The sequence below is a fragment of the Magallana gigas genome, chromosome 5, assembly GCF_963853765.1.
Source record: "Magallana gigas chromosome 5, xbMagGiga1.1, whole genome shotgun sequence".
Lineage (NCBI taxonomy): Eukaryota > Metazoa > Mollusca > Bivalvia > Ostreida > Ostreidae > Magallana > Magallana gigas.
The window spans coordinates 35,810,838-35,831,878 of NC_088857.1; the positions used below are offsets into that span (position 1 = coordinate 35,810,838).

General features: G+C 32.0%; 1 protein-coding gene across 1 annotated transcript in view; it reads right to left on the reverse strand.

The window, feature by feature from the left end:
• LOC117693069 (adhesion G protein-coupled receptor B1-like) overlaps positions 1-21,041 on the reverse strand; it is a 39,670-nt gene continuing 18,629 nt past the window's right edge. The window contains exons 7-23 of the mRNA XM_066084854.1: positions 8,386-8,491; positions 8,150-8,287; positions 7,249-7,312; positions 6,878-7,013; positions 6,634-6,686; positions 6,394-6,502; positions 6,197-6,300; positions 5,995-6,097; positions 5,636-5,813; positions 5,080-5,149; positions 4,874-4,940; positions 4,475-4,560; positions 2,031-2,286; positions 1,666-1,803; positions 1,437-1,547; positions 1,266-1,331; positions 1-936 (exon numbers count right to left, since the gene is read on the reverse strand). Coding sequence (XP_065940926.1) covers positions 2,091-2,286; positions 4,475-4,560; positions 4,874-4,940; positions 5,080-5,149; positions 5,636-5,813; positions 5,995-6,097; positions 6,197-6,300; positions 6,394-6,502; positions 6,634-6,686; positions 6,878-7,013; positions 7,249-7,312; positions 8,150-8,287; positions 8,386-8,491 — 1,410 coding nt within the window. The 3' untranslated portion in view covers positions 1-936; positions 1,266-1,331; positions 1,437-1,547; positions 1,666-1,803; positions 2,031-2,090. The remainder of the gene's footprint in view (positions 937-1,265; positions 1,332-1,436; positions 1,548-1,665; positions 1,804-2,030; positions 2,287-4,474; positions 4,561-4,873; positions 4,941-5,079; positions 5,150-5,635; positions 5,814-5,994; positions 6,098-6,196; positions 6,301-6,393; positions 6,503-6,633; positions 6,687-6,877; positions 7,014-7,248; positions 7,313-8,149; positions 8,288-8,385; positions 8,492-21,041) is intronic.

Here is a 21,041-nt window from a genome sequence, read left to right on the forward strand (position 1 = left end):
CTTTAAAACTGTTATTCATAAAACTATGTACATCTACAGAACCATCGATGACAAAGAAATGTATATTTGACAATATCGTTTACGAGTGCTTAAGCAATATAGTCTTAAAATTAAAGAAGAGTTAAAGCATTCAAAAGACACAAACAATCCCTAGATACAATGAAAGTAAGACAAAATAATGTGTATTGTTAATCTGATTGTAGAATTTGACATTTCCCAAAATGTATCTAAATAGAGTCTCTAAAAAAATATTTTTAAACCTTTATATACTTGCAATAGATATACATTCACATATTTAAAGAAATAGGGAAAGAAAGTTTTTGTTCAATAAAATTGTTTCAAGGCCTGAAAGAATCAAGAACAATGTACGTTTTTATGAGATTCTGATCAACAGTTTAAGATCAGACTGTATTTTGCAATTGCTTTTAAACGGGCATGGTCACGGTTTTGGCAAAACTGTATTTTTTCCGATTTTGATATTTACAATATTTCAGTAGGGCATTTCTAAAAAAAAAACCAAAATTTGAGTGTTAATCGTTGAGTTAAAAGCAAAATACAGATACTTGCTTATTCATTTACGACTGACATTCAAATTTTGCTTCATCGTAAGAAAAAATTACTTAAACATTGTAAACAGTTTCGTCAAATTCGTGACCACGCCCCTTTAAATAAGACTTGTGAAAATCATAAACGTCAGAAATATTATACAAACATTATGCAATGTTTTAAACAACACATTCTCTCTCTCTCTCTCTTTCTCTCTCTATCTCTAATATACTGTTAAAAGAAATAAACAAAATAAAAAATTCAGCATGCAAATAAATGGTAAGCTTTTTAAAAAATCCAAATGAGATTTGTTTATAACAGCTTCTTTCTACATTTTTGTCACTGTATACCTTCTCTCTCACAGCCATAAATTAAATGAAAACAAAATCTCTGTAAAAGAAAAAAAAATCCTAATAATCTAATCTGCATGAAAGAAACCTCAATAGAACGTCTCACAAGAGACTGAACTTGTAAATGTATGTACAGCTCAAGGAGCCCACCCTAGGCGGTTTACTGCACTTGCAGCACTATTACGTATATGAAGAAGTAATATAAGTAATATATATATATATATATATATATATATATATATATATATATATATATATATATATATATATATATATATATATATATATATATATATATATATATATATATATATATATATATTGTTTACACAGACTAAGTTATTGAATATGTATGATGTACATGTATACCTTATTTTCCTCTTCTTCTTTTAGAAGGTTATCATGTTACTTGTAAATATCAGGCATCACAGAGTTCTGAACAAAAATGCATGTAATGATCACATATTATCAGATGTTTATATCAAATAAATGCTAATGTTCTGCAATCTGCATTTATATGTAAAAACGAAATTGATTTACTTTGTCGTGACCAGTACTTAAAGGACAATCAGTAGTAAGTGTTGTTTCTGCTATGAACGACTCAGATTTCTTGACTTTTTTGCTATGAGTCTTATCAAAGATACTCTGTTTCTGAAAAGGAAATGATTCAAATTTGATAACATTCACTGTAAGCGAAATATTTTTTCTTCAAATATAAATTTAAGAATTCATAAAAATATTGAGTTTTATTGTTGGCGTTTTGTCCCACCTTGGTTTCCACCAACGAAGCGTCCGGTTTACATGTTGATTGACTTTTTGATACAGAAGTGGTTTCATTTTTGCCGCGTTCATTTTTACTAGCAAGAGTACTTAAGGCTGGATATTTGTTTCTCAAACCTTGCATCACCTGCATGTACCAAGTAATAAGAAGGATATTGTATGTCAAATGAATATGACGAGGATGATGCAAATAACAGGTTAACTCTGCTATACCAATACATTTTTCATTAAATTTTATAAAATATACCAAGCATTATGAATTTGAAAATTGAATGGAGATATATTAGTTCATAATAGTTTTCTTACTTAGTGTGTCATATACTTCTTATCTTATTTTAATGCATATACTCTTACCTTTTGGTTCAACAGCACGTGCGAAAGGAATATGAAAAATCCCTAAACAATAAGTGTATTTTATTGAAAAAGAAAAAATAAATATAGAATTTGAACAGTTGTATTAACACAAAATAATAAAAATCTTGCCTGAAGTGAATTTGCAATGACAAATATATATTGAAACACATCTGCTTTTTCGTTAACAGCCAGAATACCGAATAGCCAGGTCACACCTAGGACTGGTAAAAGTGTTCCAAGGGATCGCAAAGCGGATCTGTCCATGCAACAACAATAAATCGAAAGAGATGATTAAATTTATGTAATTTCTATCGGTTTAGTCGTTGTTCAAAATGCAATGAAGTATTTTGCTCGGGGAAAGAAAACACACAACTCGTTGGAAAGAAATCATATACCATCACAAATCATGAAAGATCACACACACACACACACACACACACACACACACACACACACACACACACACACACACACACACACACACACACCCATATATATATATATATATATATATATATATATATATATATATATATATATATATATATATATATATATATATATATAAACACTAAAAATAACCAATGACGCGAACAATATATTAAAATAACAACCAACCCGTCCCTCCTTCAGGACAACAAAACGAAAATCTAAATTACATTTAAAACACCGGATTAGAACATAGCAACTACATCTTTGTACTAAAAATCATAAGCCCAAGAAAGAAAACTCACGTCCGACGCTGTTTTCTTTCTCGGGCTTATGATTTTAATTACAAAGATGTATTTGCCACGTTCAAATTAGTTGTTTCACATATTATTTAGATTTTAGTTTAGTGCTAGTTTTGAAGATATTTTTCTTCTTTCTTGTCTTGAAGAATTGACGAGTTACCCCGATAATAATTTTATTTTACTGCATTGTTCGTGTCGTTGGTTATTTTTAGTGCTTTTTTATATTTCATTTTATATTATAACCATGTATCTTTTGATCCGACACAAAAGATAACGAGTGTTGGTGATTTTTTAAGGCTATTATATATACTATTATATATATATATATATATATATATATATATATATATATATATATATATATATATATATATAGCGCAAGGAAATTCACTTTTTATTGGAGCTCCACCGCCGCCCCGACCGAGGCTTGAACTCACGACCTCTGGAACCCATTCTCCTTGCAGTGAGCGGCCACTGCGCTAACCACTTGGCCGTCTAGGCAAGACAAATAATATTGCTATCGATGGCGAACGGAGCCTAGCGCGTTGGCCGCGCACTACACAGTCGTTTGAGATACCAGTGGAATACAGTTAAACGACAATTTGAGAGGATGCATGTTCATTTGTAAAATTGTGATGAATTGAATAACTGATATTGTGTTTGATTAAAAATTGTTTTAAAGAAAAATATTTTAGTTGTAAGATTAGGCATGTTAAAACAAAATTAAAAAATCCATTCTTAAATTGTCAATATAACCGGCTATATCAACACAATTTCATAACATTTTAAGAGTGTTGTTATTAAGAATTTCAAATCATTTGAAAAATGTACTCCAATTCAATTCTTTACTGTGAAGAATATGTCAACAACACACAATTCCCCCAGGATAATCTAAGTATCAAAACAATCTATTGTTTTAAGAGGTGCTAAATGTATCAACACCCCAATCCCCACCCTCCTCTTGACTGTGTTCCATTAGAATAGAGAAAAGACATACATGATTAAAAGCAAAAATGAATGCACTAAAAGAATGCACTGTCCAACCATGATCTCTTGAAAAAAAAATTAATTTCAGTAATATAGCCCATTTCAAAATAATTTTACTCTCTCTCTCTCTCTCTCTCTCTCTCTCTCTCTCTCTCTCTCTGTTGTATACATGTATTAAGTACAATAGTTTGGACTGATAGAAAATACAAGATTCATGTATGTTTTCTATTATTACTTAAACACTTAGATAACTTAGATTTTCCCACCGGACTAGATGCAGTTAAAAGATGAAACCTGTGAAACTTTAATGATCATAAAGTGCAACAGCAATCTTGTATAAATCATTAAATTTGAACCCGATAGTGAACATGAACCTGTAAATATGTTTAAGCATGTTTTATTTATGACACGTTTACAATAACTCTTTATTTAGCTTTTAAATTACTTTTTTAAAACTTACTGACTTTTCACAAAGTAATGGTAATGGTAATGCAATACTTTACCCATGTAATGGTAATGTAATGCATTACTTCAAGAAAACTAAGTAATGGTAATGGTAATTTAATGCCCTACTTCATGAAGTAATGATAATGTAATGCATTACTTTGCAATGTAATTTGTCCCAAGCCAATATATATATATATATATATATATATATATATATATATATATATATATATATATATATATATATATATATATAAACGAAGGGCTGGTTTAACTTACAATGCCTTCTCCTTTAGTGAGGACTTTGCCATTGCTTTTGAACCACATAATACCCTTACCAGTGTAACGATAATCACTACGTTTACCTAGAATAAGAATAAACTACCATGTTAAAACAATAACAGCAAATTATGAATTATACTATTTTCTAATCATTTCTTTGTTTACAAATTATCTTGTTTCATTGCCGCTTTTGTTTTGTGTTTCTATCGAAATTTTGTTAAAGTTCTATGTTAAAAAATTAACATTGACGTAAACCTTACTAAAATTTTCAGATTAAAGCTTTGACAGCCTACGTATGGAGGGTAAAGTCAAACATTTAACATATAACATAATTTTATTGGTAGAAATATTTTATTTATTATATCATTATTGTTTATAGGAATATATGTTACTTACAACACTAATTAAACAGACTGGAACAATAAACATGTAGAGGGAACCGCTATCCGGGGACAACCAGCAACTATATAATAAAACCACTGAGTCAATAACAATTAGGATATCTAGCAGGAATCCATAGTCGGTGAATTAACAACATTATGGAGAAATGGCAATGTCGTTCAAAATTTTAATTTGTTATGAATGTTATGAAAAATACATACAAAGATTCAAGGTGATAACCTTTTCCCCAAAACGCTCCAAGAGTTGCAGTCGTAAGGATGATAGGGATACCTGTATGCAATGAATTTAGAAAATAAACGGATGTTTTTTACTTAAGAAATAAGTAAAACTGCTAAAAGGTATACTAAACTATGAATTGGTTAGTCAAGTAATCAAAATCAAATTAGAAGAAAATTAATCTGATTTTACAAAATATTATGTCCTTCTTTGACATGTGTAATTAATTAAATACATAATGTACTGCTTTAGGTTAAAAGATACCTAGTTAGCCCACAAAACATTTTCCAGTTTTTCTGGATAAATACAATAAAATTCATATAAAATAACTTAAAGCTTGTATCCGTCTTTTAGTGTTGAAATCATAATTTTAAAAAGATATTTGTTCTATTTTGAAATTAAATAATGTATTGGTGTGTTACATGTAAGCCAACTTAAGTTTACAGGCCATACAGCTTATTGATTTTACCATTTAAAATCTTGAAAGTCTCATATGAAAGACCTAAAGTTAAGTGAATGGAAATTTCCACATTTACTTACCCCATATAGCTAACAGAAACCAGTGGACTCTGGACCTAGCCTTGAAGTTGTTTGCCACGTACATGACGTAGTACGTGACTGTAATACTCATGAAGTAATAGACACCCATTCCTAGCATACTGAAGAAGGTGACCAGGAAAAGATAGTGAATAATGGCCGTAATTGCAATGCATATACCCTGGAAAAAAATAATCATAAATACAGGCATTATTCTAAATAAATTATGAAGTTCTAAAATGTTATCCTAAATTACTTATTTTATCTTAAAAATTTATGATTTGATTTATTGATGTCCTCAAAACTAGAATACCTCTTATATCAAAAAACTACAAGCTTATAAAACACGTATAAAAATATACCTCATGTCCTGTTTGCTCTACAGCGGATGAGAAAATCACATAAGACAGAATCAACGATCCACAGAGATTCATCATGATGATGTTTTGGTCACTTTTGATATATCTGAAACATACATTTTAGATATTTCAATATGTATATAGTTGAACTTTTGTTCGTTCAAATGTTTCAATATGTACGTGTTTTTTTTTACATTCAACATACCTCCACGTCAGGATGTAGATAACACACGTAAGAACTGTAAATGATATGGAAAGAATCACCCCAACCAGGGACATTGTTTTTAAAGATTGTTTGTCTTCTGTCGCCTAGATGTGAGAAATACATACATTACTCACATTGAAAGCTGTTTTAAGATTGTACAATCATCTAGATATAAAAAAAACCCCGAAACATCTTACAAGAGAATATGGTCTCATCAAAATGGCAAAGTTGGTAAGATGGTTGCACTGACAAACTGTTCTTTTATGGTCACTTTGGCTCACTTTACATCCTCTTTCTGTCCATTTACTGAACATAACGGTGAAATACACTGCTTGTGTCATGAATGTACATTACAACACATATATTTTTACAATCAGGATATTAAAAAAAAGTGAAATAAACTTTTTTGTAAATATATTGGCTATCAAAAAACTTACCTTACGGTAAAATTCCAAGAAACACACACCGCATACATTTTACTTGATTCATTCTAAATCAAACATATATAAAATGATAAGCTTACATGTACATTGTAATAAAACAAATTAAACGTTTCTTTTAAAGCGGTATCTGATACTAAATGCTCATAAACCGTTAGGGGATTAATTATAATTCAGAATGGATAATTATATGAATAAATTAGTGAACATTGTTCATTGAAAAATCAATGTGTCATCTCACTTGTATGTGTTCAAACGATAAATTTAGAGGTGGAACCAATAATCCTACGTCATTTTGTGTTGTAAGGGACACAACTGGAGAATTAACAAATTCCTTTTCCCTAGATGTGTGATCCAAGCTTCGTTTACTTTGATCCCTGTTTTATAAGTTCAATCAATATAAATGATATCCATGTTCCTTTCATAATGATTTGATACACACATAAAACAAAAGATTCACATTAAATATTTTTATGTTAATTTAAAAGTCTACTTGCTTTAAATATGAACACAAACTAAACATACTTGTAAACAATGTTCAATAAAACACATTTCTCATGAAGACACTATTGTACAAACAAATAAGGTTTTAACAAGGAAAGCAAAACTTACTTATCCAAATCAAATGGCAATATATCAGAAATTGTTTTGTAAATTATGGCTACATAGTAGATATCTGTAAAAAAAAATGAGCATATTTAATTATATGATGTTTATTATTTCCACCTTAACTTTATGAAACAAAATGTAATATTTTGATGAATTCATTTTTAAGCTTCTAAATTGGCTACTCTTACTGTAGATTTCCTCACAAACATGGGGAATAAATAATAAAAATCAACGCAAAAGACCCCTATTTCTATGATGAATGAGAATTATAATTGTTAATATTATCTTTTATGTGGCGTGTGAGGGATTCAGTTGATTGCTTTTACTTTACCCTAACCAGTGTTTGTGTACAATCAATCGGATTTTTTGTCTCTGTTGTGTGGCAGTTATTAAATATATGCGTTTGTTTTATTCTGAACGAGAATGAAAAGTGACTCAAATTTACATTGCATTTGTGTTCTCGGTTTTTGTTTGTTTGTAAATAACCACATATCTTTTAGGCATATATGATTTTATCAATGATTTAATACACGATCTTTTTATTCCCAGTTTAGTGTAATGCGTTGTCTGAAACATAAAAAAGAGAAAAGAAGAAAAGGTTTTTTTTTATGAATAATCATATCCAAGTCACATAAATTTCGCTATTAGTTGATGACGTGTGATAAGTATTTGAGTTTTGTATAAACGTTTGGCATTAGCGATATTCTCTCGACATTATAAACAACAGCGAAATTTCGAAAAAAAATACTTGCTGAAAAAAAAATATTAAAAAATAGGTGTAAACAAACTTCATGGAAGCATCTTACACTTTTCATATTTTCTCAGCCGTTTATTTTGCTTGTTGTATTTTGAATCATATTACCTTAAACAATCTTAAACTGTTTAGAAATATTGAAATCGTTACCATTTTTTACTTTCTTTTCTTGCTTTGGTAATTCGAGGAAAGTCGATATTTGTTCGGAACTTCCTGACATGTTGTTTGCAGGAACATCCGGGAAACGTATTCCAGTTTCATCTATTCTTGTTTGGTTAATTGTGAGTTCTATAAAAAAGAAAAATGAAATAATTAATCGTTCAAAGTTTCCCGCAGAAAAGAAAAGTTAATTAGCTGTTTTTACACACTAATGCAGAAAAGAGTACCATAATTAGAACCCCTGAAGTGCGTTGGCGTAATGTCGTCGCGTTGAAGTACAATCTCAATGAGCCGATCTACATTCTTTAGGATTGAGCTTCCGTCTTTCTCTGTCTAACATGAAAAGAAATATTCAATTTATAAATAATGACTAGAAACTATAGTGCATTCTCTATCCTTGAAACTTTACAGCTAAAATGTTCACAATGAGATTTTAAAGTATATGCAATGCATTCTTTTATTGACCGCTGGGAAGAAGATCTTTGTAAATTACGCACCGATTGTGAAACTATCATTCAGTGATTTCAATATATGTACAACCAGGGAAAGCAACCTATTATACAAATCTTATATGATTTGATAAAAATCAAGAAAACAACAAACATTGTTGCAAATTAAAAAATCAAGTGCAGAGTGCAGAGTCCTACGAAAGCTGAGAAGGATCATTCGAGATTCGAGATTCAAAATACGAGATTCGAAATACGAGATTCAAGATTCGAAATTCGAGATTCAATATCTTAATTAACCAATCAAATCATGGATCTGAAACCTACGAAAGCCGAGAAGGATCATTCGAGATTCGAGATTAAAAATACGACATTCGAAATACGAGATTCAAGATGCGAAATTCGAGATTCAATATCTATATTAACCAATCAAATCAAGGATCTGTAAATATGTATCCTAGCGACATCAAATTGTTCTAAATAAAAATCATCCGTACATGCTCTTATATACAAAAAATGCCATGTTCACTTCTCCCTACCTAACTATATAATTATTTGTATTTACTTTTACACAGAATATCTAAGTAGACTAGTAAAAATGCAGTGTGCTTCGCGGATCTAAGTGATTTTGTTTGTCCTGGTGCATTTCCACCTGATGCGTTTGAACCCTGGGGTATTTCACCACCAGTAATAGTTTAAAACCCGGGTTTATTCACCCCTTTTGTGTAAAAATGCGGTTATGATAGAGAACTTCATAAGCGTAGCTAATTTTTTCTGTAGGGGGGTCCTATGCCAATTTTAAATAATTTTACTATGTACATTTGATAAGCTCCAATTTTCCCGAGGAGGGGGTCCAGATCCCCTGACCCCCTCCTTTCTAGATCCGCTAATGAAGATTAGTACATGTATCCTAATAATCTAAATATAAATAATCAGTCCGGTTTCACCAATAAATATAAGCATTACTTATCGTTTTTATGTATGCATACAGTCATACACTAGTACTATGATGATAAACAAATCATTGAGATATTATCACATCATACGGAATTATTAATTAATACAATTTTTTTCCTTTTCCTCAGTAAACAACTTATTATGAGTTTTACTTTTGGAATTGTTTTCAATATAGAAGGATACCTACTCTGTACAATTAAAGGTTGTGATGATAGAGTGCCAATTTGTTCACATTGCCGATTTCTTGTGCAGAGAACAGTAAAAGTTTTTAAAAATTTGATTGTGCATGAATATTTCAAAATTAATTGTTGTACATATATTTCGTTATAATTCATTCATTGATATATCAACAAGAAAGATAAAAGGTATAGACAAGCATATGTATCACAGCCAAGTTAAGTTTCTCTGTAGTTTCCTACCCACCCCACCCCCCACCCCCGCACCAAAATTGACAATAATTACATTATAAATCATACAAATGTTTACTTTGTTTGTAAGTAAATCTCTAAAGATGTAAATAAGCACTGCAAACAAAGATGTGTGTATCTAATATACTACTACATTACACTTAGCCAAATAAAATGTAATCAGGGTGAAGCTAGAAGGGGCGAGTGGTGCAAATTTACCAATTTGTCGCCATACACAGAACACCAAATAAAGAAACTGTGAGTGTTGTGTGGAATGCATAAAAGATGACGGCAAATTATCTCAAATAATCAGTGCAAAAACCAACAAATAGGTTGCTATTTGTTACCTTACCTGCAAAAACATTGATAAAAAATGTTATCGTCATATAACATAGCCGATGAAGTTAATTATATAATGTGTACATATGGTCAACGTACATGTAATTCTATTATACAAGAAGGCGGACGTATCAGGCGGGGATCCAGAAAATTAAATTTCAAAAATGATCGGTTGAATTACATTAAATGCTTTAAAATTGTTTTACACTCTCGCACGGATCAAAATGCATGATAGAAGCTATGTACAGTGTAATTGGAAACTTTCATTTTATTTCCATATGTAGTATTACCTATTATAACAAATGAGAGTATAGCACAACTGCCACAAGCAATACATGTCCTTTACCGGCACCATTTCCCTCCCCATAAAAAAATGAAACAATTGTCGTTTTATTTGCTAAAATGTGCGTGGTTCAATATTTTTCTAAAGGACGTATCCGATTAGAATTAAAAAAGAGTCGTACGTTTAAAACTAATTTTGTTAAAATCTTTAGATTCATTTGGTTTTATTTTGGTCCATTTGGGTAAATAGATGCACCAGCGCAGCTCTAATTTATATACATGTACATGTATAATCAGGCCATAAATTCAAAATATTTTCAAAAATTAATAGCTTTGAATCCAGTGGAAAAAAGGAAAGCAAGTCGAACTCGATGAGTGCTAATACCTGTGTTGAATGAATGGTACAGTAGGATATGCGCAAAAAAGTTCCGTCTACTCTTTCCTATCCTATATTTATTGGAATATTAAATCCGATTATAAGAGTCAAATTAAAAATCAAGTACGGATATGTGCCTGTTTATTGAAAGTAAAACTACTCATAATTTATCTACATTGCATCGTAATCGAGCTACACAGAAAGTTTTATATTAATTTGCCGAGCCAAATTAAAAAAAAACCTAGAAAACGAAGAGAAAACAAAGTGGGGACAGAATAACTGACAACTTAATTAGGACTATATAGCCCCCCCCCCCCCTCTTGAAATGTATATACTGAAAACAGATTATTGAGTACAACATCCGCACACCATTTAAAGAAAATTTCATGTTCTTTTTATCATTTCGCTAGCTAATGTAAGACATCACAAATACCCCAAACCCCCTCACGGAAAAGGAAATGCTAGGTTGCTAGGTGATGAGAGAGAGAGAGAGAGAGAGAGAGAGAGAGAGAGAGAGAGAGTCGATGTAAATCACAGGTGCGCTAACACCGTTAAAATTAAAGCTTGCTAGTTGGTCTGCCCTACCCTAGCTACCTCCTTTCTCTTCTCCTTTTAGAGGCTTAATTATTGTCTATATATGCTTGTATCAAATCAAATCAATTTCAAATTCTAAATCAAAATTGAATTTGACACTACAAAACTCTCTCTCTCTCTCTGTCTCTCTCTCTCTCTCTCATCGACAATGGTTATCTATTAGTGTGTGAATTTGTTTGACATTTGCACGATTATTTACCGTATTGTTTACAGATTAAAAAGGTGACCCAGATATGAGCTGCCGGAAGTGCAAGGCAGAAAAAACGAAAGTGTGAAAACAATTAAGCCTAACTAAGAAAAAAAGTTTGTTATTGGCCCCTTTTTAGTGGATAATTATTAATTATAATCCATTTAATAAGATTATGCATCATATCAAATAATTATTGCGCTTTGAATGAAATTACGACTTAAAATAGAACCACGTGTAGTTTTCCTAGTAACGGTTCATTGCGATAGAAGCATCATTTGGCTGGATGTATTGACAGATATCCGGGCAAAACAAAGGCAAATGACAGTTACTTATCATCAATTACTATTATAGAGTGTTTCTATGAAAATTCAATTTCATAAAGTAACGCAAATAAAAATTCTGCAAGTCCAGTTTCAATTTGACGGGAAAACGGTATGACAAAAATAACGATCATTTTATTTGTTTAAAAGACATATTCCCACAATTATTTTTCCTTCTTCATTTAAAAGTCTATTAACACGTACCTCAAGTATATTTTTTAAATTAATTCGCCTCAAAATATTCGGTCAGAAGTAATATAGGGCGCTTGATTTGATACTGGAAAAGGAATTCGAAACTAGGAAAATGGAGGGGGTGTTGAAATTACTATCTCCATAATTCATCCATTATATTTTCGGAAGTTTGATACTACAGTTTAGAAGGACAAAGATACGTGATTAAATAAAAAATAAAAACATTTGGAATTCCGTTAATATTAGTTGAATGCACGACGAAACCGCATACTGGTTCGTTACCGGTAAAACGACTGTACCCAACAATACACTATTCTTATCTGGATTGTTGTCGTTGAGGTTGTAAATCATATCTTCTATGGTTTAAAACTTTATCATAACCTGTATTTTGACTTGTCGATTATTTCATTGAGTTTCGTTTCATAGCTAAAACCATACTCAGTTTTAATTGTTTAGATTAAACAGATCTTTCTTCGCGAGCCGATTTTTACACAGTTGGGGCGAATACACTTAAGGTTATAATTGTTCGGGGGGAAATACATACAGGGCAAACAAAACCACTTAGATTCGCAAAGCCAACAGTGTTATCACTAATTTAATTGTTTATACTGTGTGGAGTTAATTCATCAGTGTTAATTTAACCATTTTATAACCACTATATACGAGCTACTAAGACATAATCTCGTATTTTGAATCTCGAATCTCGAATGATCCTTCTCGGCTTTCGTAGAAACCTGTATCCTAGCAACATCAAACTGTTCGAAATAAAGATTATTCTTACATGCTCTTTCCTACAAATAAATGTCTTGATAGCTCTTATGTAATGGTTATAAAATGGTTTAAATTAACATTGATGAATTAACCCCACACAATATAAACAATTAAATTAGTGATAACACTGTTGGCTTTGCGAATTTTTGTGATTTTGTTTGTCCTGTATGTATTTTCCCTCCGAACTATTTTAACCCGTAGTGTATTCGCCTCAACTGTGTAAAAATCGGCTCGCGAAAAAAGATCTGTTTAATCTAAATAATTAAAACTGAGTGTGGTTTTTTATAACCACTATATACGAGCTACTAAGACATAATCTCGTATTTTGAATCTCGAATCTCGAATGATCCTTCTCGGCTTTCGTAGAAACCTGTATCCTAGCAACATCAAACTGTTCGAAATAAAGATTATTCTTACATGCTCTTTCCTACAAATAAATGTCTTGATAGCTCTTATGTAATGGTTATAAAATGGTTTAAATTAACATTGATGAATTAACCCCACACAATATAAACAATTAAATTAGTGATAACACTGTTGGCTTTGCGAATTTTTGTGATTTTGTTTGTCCTGTATGTATTTTCCCTCCGAACTATTTTAACCCGTAGTGTATTCGCCTCAACTGTGTAAAAATCGGCTCGCGAAAAAAGATCTGTTTAATCTAAATAATTAAAACTGAGTGTGGTTTTAGCTATGAAACGAAATTCAATAAAATAATCGACATGTCAAAATAAAGGTTATGATACAGTTTTAAACCATAGAAGATATAATGATTTACAACCTCAACGACAACAATCCAGATAGGAAAAGTGGTATCAATGTCATTGTCGATATGAGAGAGAGAGATAGAGAGAGAGAAAGAGAGAGAGAGAGAGAGAGAGAGTTAGTTTTGTAGTGTCTTATTCAATTTTGATTTAAAATTTGAAATTGATTTGATACAAGCATATATAGACAACTAAGCCTCTCAAAGGAGAAAAGAGAGGAGGTAGCTAGGGTAGGGCAGACCAACTAGCAAGCTTTAATTTGAATGGTGTTAGCGCACGTGTGGTTTACATCGAGTCTCTTCTCTCTCTCTCTCGCTCTCTCTCTCTCTCTCTCTCTCTCTCTCTCTCTCTCTCTCTCTCTCATCATCTAGCATTTCCTTTTTCGTGGAGGGGTTTTGGGTAATTGTGATGTCTTACATTAGCTAGCGAAAATGATAAAAAAAAAAAACATCAACTTTTCTTTAAATTGTGTGCGGATGTTGTACTCAATAATCTGTTTTCAGTATATAAATTTCGGGGAGGGGGGGGGCTATATAGTCCTAATTAAATTTAATTTATATATAATTACATATATCCGTACTTGATTAAATTTTACTCTTATAATCGGATTAAATGTTCCAATAAATATAGAGTAGGAAAGAGCAGACGGGACTTTTCTGCGCATATCCTACTGTACCATTTATTCAACACAGGTATTAGCACTCATCGAGTTCGACTTTGATTGTTTTTATCCACTGGTTTTAAAGCTATTAATTTTGAAAATATTTTGAATTTATGGCCTGATTATACATAAATAGAGCTGCGCTGGTGCATCTATTTACCCAAATGGACCAAAATATAACCAAATGAATCTAAAAAAATTGACAAAATTAGTTTTTAACGACTCATTTTTCAATTCTAATCAGGTATGTCCTTTAGAAAAATCTTGAACCACACACGTTTAGCAAATAAAACGACAATTGTTTCATTTTTTATGGGGAGGGGGTGGTGCCCGTAAAAGACATGTATTGTTTGTGGCAGTTGGTCTATACTCTCATTTGTTATAATAGGTAATACTACATATTGATATAAAAAGTTTCAAATTACACTGTACATAGCTTCTATCATGCATTTTAACCTGCGCGATAGTTTAAAACAGTTTTCAAAGCATTTAATGTTATTCAACCGATCATTTTTGGAAATAATTTTTCTGGATCCCCGCTTGATACGTCCGCCTCCATGTACATTAGAATTACATGTACGTTGATTATATGTAAATATTAACTTAATCGGCTATGTTATGTGAGGATAACATTTTTTATCAATGTATTTGCAGGATAGGTAACAAATAACAGCCTATTTGTTGGTTTCCGCACTGGTTATTTGAGATAATTTGCCGCCATCTTCTATGCATTCCCCACACCACACACATTTTCTTTATTTGGTGTTCTGTGTGTATGACGACAAATTGGTAAATTTGCACTTCTCGCCCCTTGTAGCTTCACCCTTATTACATTTTATCAGGCTAAGTGTAATGTAGTAGTTTATTTAAAAGTACACACATCTTTGCAGTGCTTATTTACATCTTTAGAGAGTTACTTACATACAAAGTAAACTTTTGTATGATTTATATGCAATTATTGTAAATTTTGGTGCGTGGGGGGGGGGGGGGGGGTAGGAAACTACAGAGAAACTCAACTTGGGTGTGATACATATGCCTGTCTATACCTTCTATTCTTTCTTGTTGATATATAAATGAATGAATTATAACAAACTACAACAATGGATTTTAAAAAATTCATGCACAATCAATTTTTTTTAGATTTTACTGTTCTCTGCACACGAAATCGGCAATGTGAACAAATTGGCACCTATTATCCCTACCTGTAATTGTACAGAATATGTATCCTTCTATATTGAAAACAATGCCAAAAGTAAGACTCATAATAAGTTGTTTACTCAAGAAAAGGGGGGGGGGGGAATGTATTATTTAATAATTCCGTATGATGTGATAATATTTCAATGATTAGTATATAATCATAGTACTAGTGTATGCCTGTATACATAAAAAACGATAAGTAATGCTTAAATTTATTGGTGAAACCTGGACTGATTATTTATATTTAGATTAAAACATATTTTAGTTAAGGTCTTCCGTTTCCAACGGAAGACCTTTCTATTATTGTGCGGGTTAAGATTTTTCTTATTTTTCTTTTTTTTTTTTGTTTCCTAGACGCGAACTTTGAGGCTTCATATCTTGCTCATTTCCGAACGGTTTTTGCTCAAATTTTCAGGGCTAATGTACTTTACAAAACACTATCTTAAGCAATTCATAAAATTTAGAATTCCCTTTCCGTTAAAGAGTTATTCCCCTTTTAAATTTTTTTAGGGCCTTTTGTTTCCAGACAAAGGCTCTGAGACTATGATAGCAGGGAATGGGAATCCAACGAATTTGAATAGCAGAGACATTGTAGTGGTGCACATCGGTTTTTGTTTTTAGATTACGTTTTTTATTTAGGAAAAGGTAGGGGGTAAAAAAAACAGGATTAAAAAAAGTGCAAAAATTTAGACATGTTTTCCTTTATATCTTTTAAACAAAAAATATTTTGTTAAGACATGTAGAATAAAAGTTGTACAGAATATCAAGGGCTTTCATTTGACACCAATAAAAAAGGGCTGGCCCCTTCAATTAAGGGCAAATGGCCCCTAAAAGTTTTTGCTTAATAACTCAAAAACGGTTAGGATTTTGATATGGCTGTCGCTGGAAAAGTTGTTTGTTGGGATCTCATAAAGGTCGTTACAATGTTATTTTGTATGAGATTTGTGTTGTATGAGTGTAAAAAGCTTTACATGTTAACATGTACCTGTTTTCATTTGACAAGTTATCGAAAGTCTTTGCGCGTACAACTGGCATAAAGTTACCGCAAAAAATGTATGCTGGTTTATACAAACGGCATTAATTCATAAGAATTTTTTTTTTTAGAATACGTGCTTTATTTTAGGAGTTTAAGTCATTGTTGTTAAGTTCTTATAATGCACAATCCTTAAAAAACGGGATTTGGAAAACAAATCATTGTTTTTCTTTTCTAGTAAACCACAAAATATGGAATTAAAAAAAAGCTATGCATTACATTTTAGTTATTAACTCCATGCATTTAAAATCTACCTTGAACCAGAGCTGTGTGTGTGTACCATTACGTAAACTCTCCCTCGCCCGCGGCCGAGAAAATCGGTCACCATTGTCGCGGCTGGACTACCTAGCGATCAGCGGTTATCTAATACACGAGAATTGCGTCTCTCATATATGACTTTATTTATTCGCAAACTCAAGAATTGTTTTCGTTTTGATTATACATATTTTTTTATGGATTAAACGATTGGGTGTCAATTAAGAAATCGTTCAGTTAATTAATAAAGGAATGTCATTTTCAATCTAAAGCAATAATAGACATAGATCAATTGTGGGTTTTAAGTTTAAAATAAATAACTTCTATTTGATAGAGTAAGGTCATTATACTGCAATCTTTTCAAAGCTTCCTGGGTTCTGAGCTGTGCGGGTCTGTGCGTTGTACCTTTACGTAATCTATCGTTCGCCCACGGCCGAGGATCTCGGCCACGGCTGCACTACATAGCGGTTATTTAATACACAAGATTCGCACACCGAGACTCACACTTCCATGCATATGAACGTGTTTGAGTTAATATAGCCGTAAATACAAGAACTGTTTTAATTTTATGTTATCAAAGTTTGTCCATTTTGTATTTTTTTAATTAAATTTGAGTGTAAATGAATATTAATGAACGATATTACTCCAAATCGGAAACATCGTCAGACATAAATTAATGGTTGGTTTGTTTATGTAAAATATTTTATAAACTGTACAAATAATGCTTTAAATCAACAACAACAAACCCTAAATATTAAACATTTAAATGATGATCATCCATCGCACATGGCTGAGGAGATCCGGCGCGAGTGGACAAGTGATCCGCGGTCGGTTCGTGATCTTCTACATGTACCTTATCACGCGTTCATGTTTCATATTTTGCACGGACACAACTATATTTTATTATGTTTTCAACTGTTGAAACGATAAATTTATTTTACGTGTACAGTTGATTAAGCATTGATGTATACGATAGCGTACAAGGTAGTTTAAAAATCAAATCAAATTATAATCAAAGTTCCATGTTACATGTTTGCGGTAGGTGCTAGCACGATAAAAGAATGTCCTGAGTTGAGGCATTCGATGATTATTTAAAAGAATATTCACATGAGTTTTAAACAACTTTAGATTAGTGCTATCGGTCACATATTAATCACTTCTGTAGTTTTTTTACATGTTCGTTTTATTGTGGAAGCGAACTCATTGCTGCCCCCCCCCCCCTCCCTCCTCCCGCCCCGCTGACCGGAGCTCGCGCTGTATTTTTTTATTTTGGCGAAACGATATCAAGATCTGTCGAAAATCATTTTTGGTGGCTTCGCCTTATGTGTAACATTTTGTTTCACTTTCCCACCCGTTTGTTTATTCGGTCAGTCTGTGTTAATTCAATCGCCACGTGCGACCCTTACATGTACATGTATAACGGCGTACATTGTATAGATTGTCATGATCTATTTGAATTAAGTACCATACGTAAAGATTCCCATAATAATTAATTGCATGACTGTGTACATTGTAGGCAAATCCCTGTGAATTAATTACTTCTAAGACCTCTTGTTTTCCGTTAACAGTGGTTTAAATAATTATAATAATTACTTGTAAAATTATCTATAATCGGGATTCCAAAGAACTTACTTACCGCAATTCATAGAAATGATCAGTATGTTTTCTTTCTATGTTTACATTTCATTTTGTTCAAATAATTAATAAATTTTCTATCATTTAATTGTGTGCTTCATCAAATACTGATTCCGACTACCTTGAAGTCATTAATTTTTCCATTGGCTATTGACAAAAAAAGAGACGCTTGACCATCCAATGAAAACAAATACACTGAGTTGGATTGACAGGTTCAGCCAGGTGCAGGTCTCACCCGATGTCCGAGGTTATGTGTGCCGCTTGTAAAAAGCCGAATGGTCTTAGTAAGAGTTATCGATGTAAAAAAAAAAAAACATGCTTATCAAAACATGCTCGTGTAAGTTAAAGTTGATTAAGGCTTGTTCCAACAGAAATCATGTTTTGCTAATTGTATTTAATATTTTTTATGTATATAGCGAATTTTAATATTGTACAGTCATTTTACCGGTAACGAATCAGTATGCGGTTTCTTCGTGCATGCAACTATTATTATCGGAATCCCAAATAATTATTTTTTTATGTTTAAATCGCGTTTCTTTGTCCTTCTAAACTGTAGTATCAAACTTCCAAAAATATAAAGGAAGTAATTTCAACACCCCCTCCATTTTACTAGTTTCGAATTCGTTTCCCAGTATCGAATTAAGCGCCCTTTATCACTTCTGGCCGAATATTTTGAGGCGAATTAATTTCAAAAATATACTAGAGGTACATTTTAATAGAGAATAAATGAAGAAGGAAAAACAATAATGGGAATATGTCCTTTAAACAAATAATATGATCGTTATTTTTATCATACCGTTTTCCCGTCAAATTAAAACTGGACTTGAACAGTTTTCATTTGCGTTACTTTATAATATTGAATTATCATAAACACACTTTATAATAGTAATTGATGATAAGTAGATGCCATTTTCCTTTGTTTTTCCCGTATATCTATCAATATATGAAGCCAAATAATACTTCTGTCGCAATGAACCGAAACTAGGAAAACTACACGTGGTTCTATTTGAAGTCGTAATTTCATTCAAAGCTCCATTATTATTTGATATGATGCATTATCTTTTTAAATGAATTATATTTACTTATTATCCACTAAATAGGGATCAATAACAAACTTATTTTCATAGTAAGGCTTAATTGTTTTCACATTTTCGTTTTTTCTGCTTTGAACTTCCGGCAGCTCATATCTGGGTCAATTTTTTAATTTGTAAACAATTCGGTAAATAATCGTGCAAATGGCAAACAACTTCACGCACTGATAGAATATTTATTTCTGTTTTATGATTACCTAGCTATGATTTTTTAAAACCTCAACTTCGTCTTCCATTAGTAATTTTTCTAAAAATTATTCGATTCTGGCAAATATTCGTTGTAAAAAGATAAGTATATAATTCCCTCTAACAGTTTAAGGTACATGTAATGTAAAACACGGGCGCCATTATGAAACAAATTGTCAGAGAGTTCCGAATAAAATCTAATTAACGTTTCACATGGTTCTCGCACGCTTTGCTCGAAGCGATTCACACGCTTTGTCCGAAACTCTGCACGCTTTGTCCGAAACGCTAAACGGTTTACACGAAACGCTTCACGATTCACACGAAACCTAAACGGTTAACGCGAAACGTTTCTTGCACGTAAGTCGCACGCTTTTTTGGTGTAGTAGTAAGTTTCAGGGTCTGTAAATTTTGTCAGCACGCAACAATTCTAAATTGTACACTGTTTTCAAAAATTTAGAAATATTTAGATAAAGAAGTTATCTTAGAGAAAAGGTTACGTGTTTTGTAAACGGGTTCGGTTTTAAAAAAAACCCCACAATTCCTGACATGACCCATGAGTACATACTGTTTACAACAATGCTTGCTACCCTCTGAAAATTTAATTCGCCAATAAATATCTCATTTTTTAATTATGTTTGTTACGATTACATAAACTGTGTGCGACAAATAGTTTTCCTAAAACATTTTCTTATTTTCTTTTTCAATACACGTTGTATATGCAGGCTTTCAATCACAACACGTTTTTATAACAAAAACAGAACTGAAAGTTTAGTAATTATAATCGTTTGACACCACATCACATATATTTTTAACTCGCAGCAACAACGGAAGACCTACTCGTGGCTTTGCCACGAGCTCTGCTCTAGTTACTATAATCTTCATGCGCGGGGGGGGGGGGGGGGGGTGTCTATAAAGCAGGGGGTCAGGGGGTCTGGACTTTTCTAGGGAAAATTGAAGCTTATTTAATTTACATAGTAAAATTATTGAAAATTGGCCTAGGACCCCCCTATCGAAAAAAAATTGGCTCCGCTTATGAAGCTCTCTACCATTACCGCATTTTTACACAAAAAGGGTGAATAAAGCCGGGGTTTAAACTATTGGTGGTGAAATACCCCAGGGTTCAAACGCATCAGGTGGAAATGCACCAGGGCAAACAAAATCACTTAGATCTGCGAAACACACTGCAT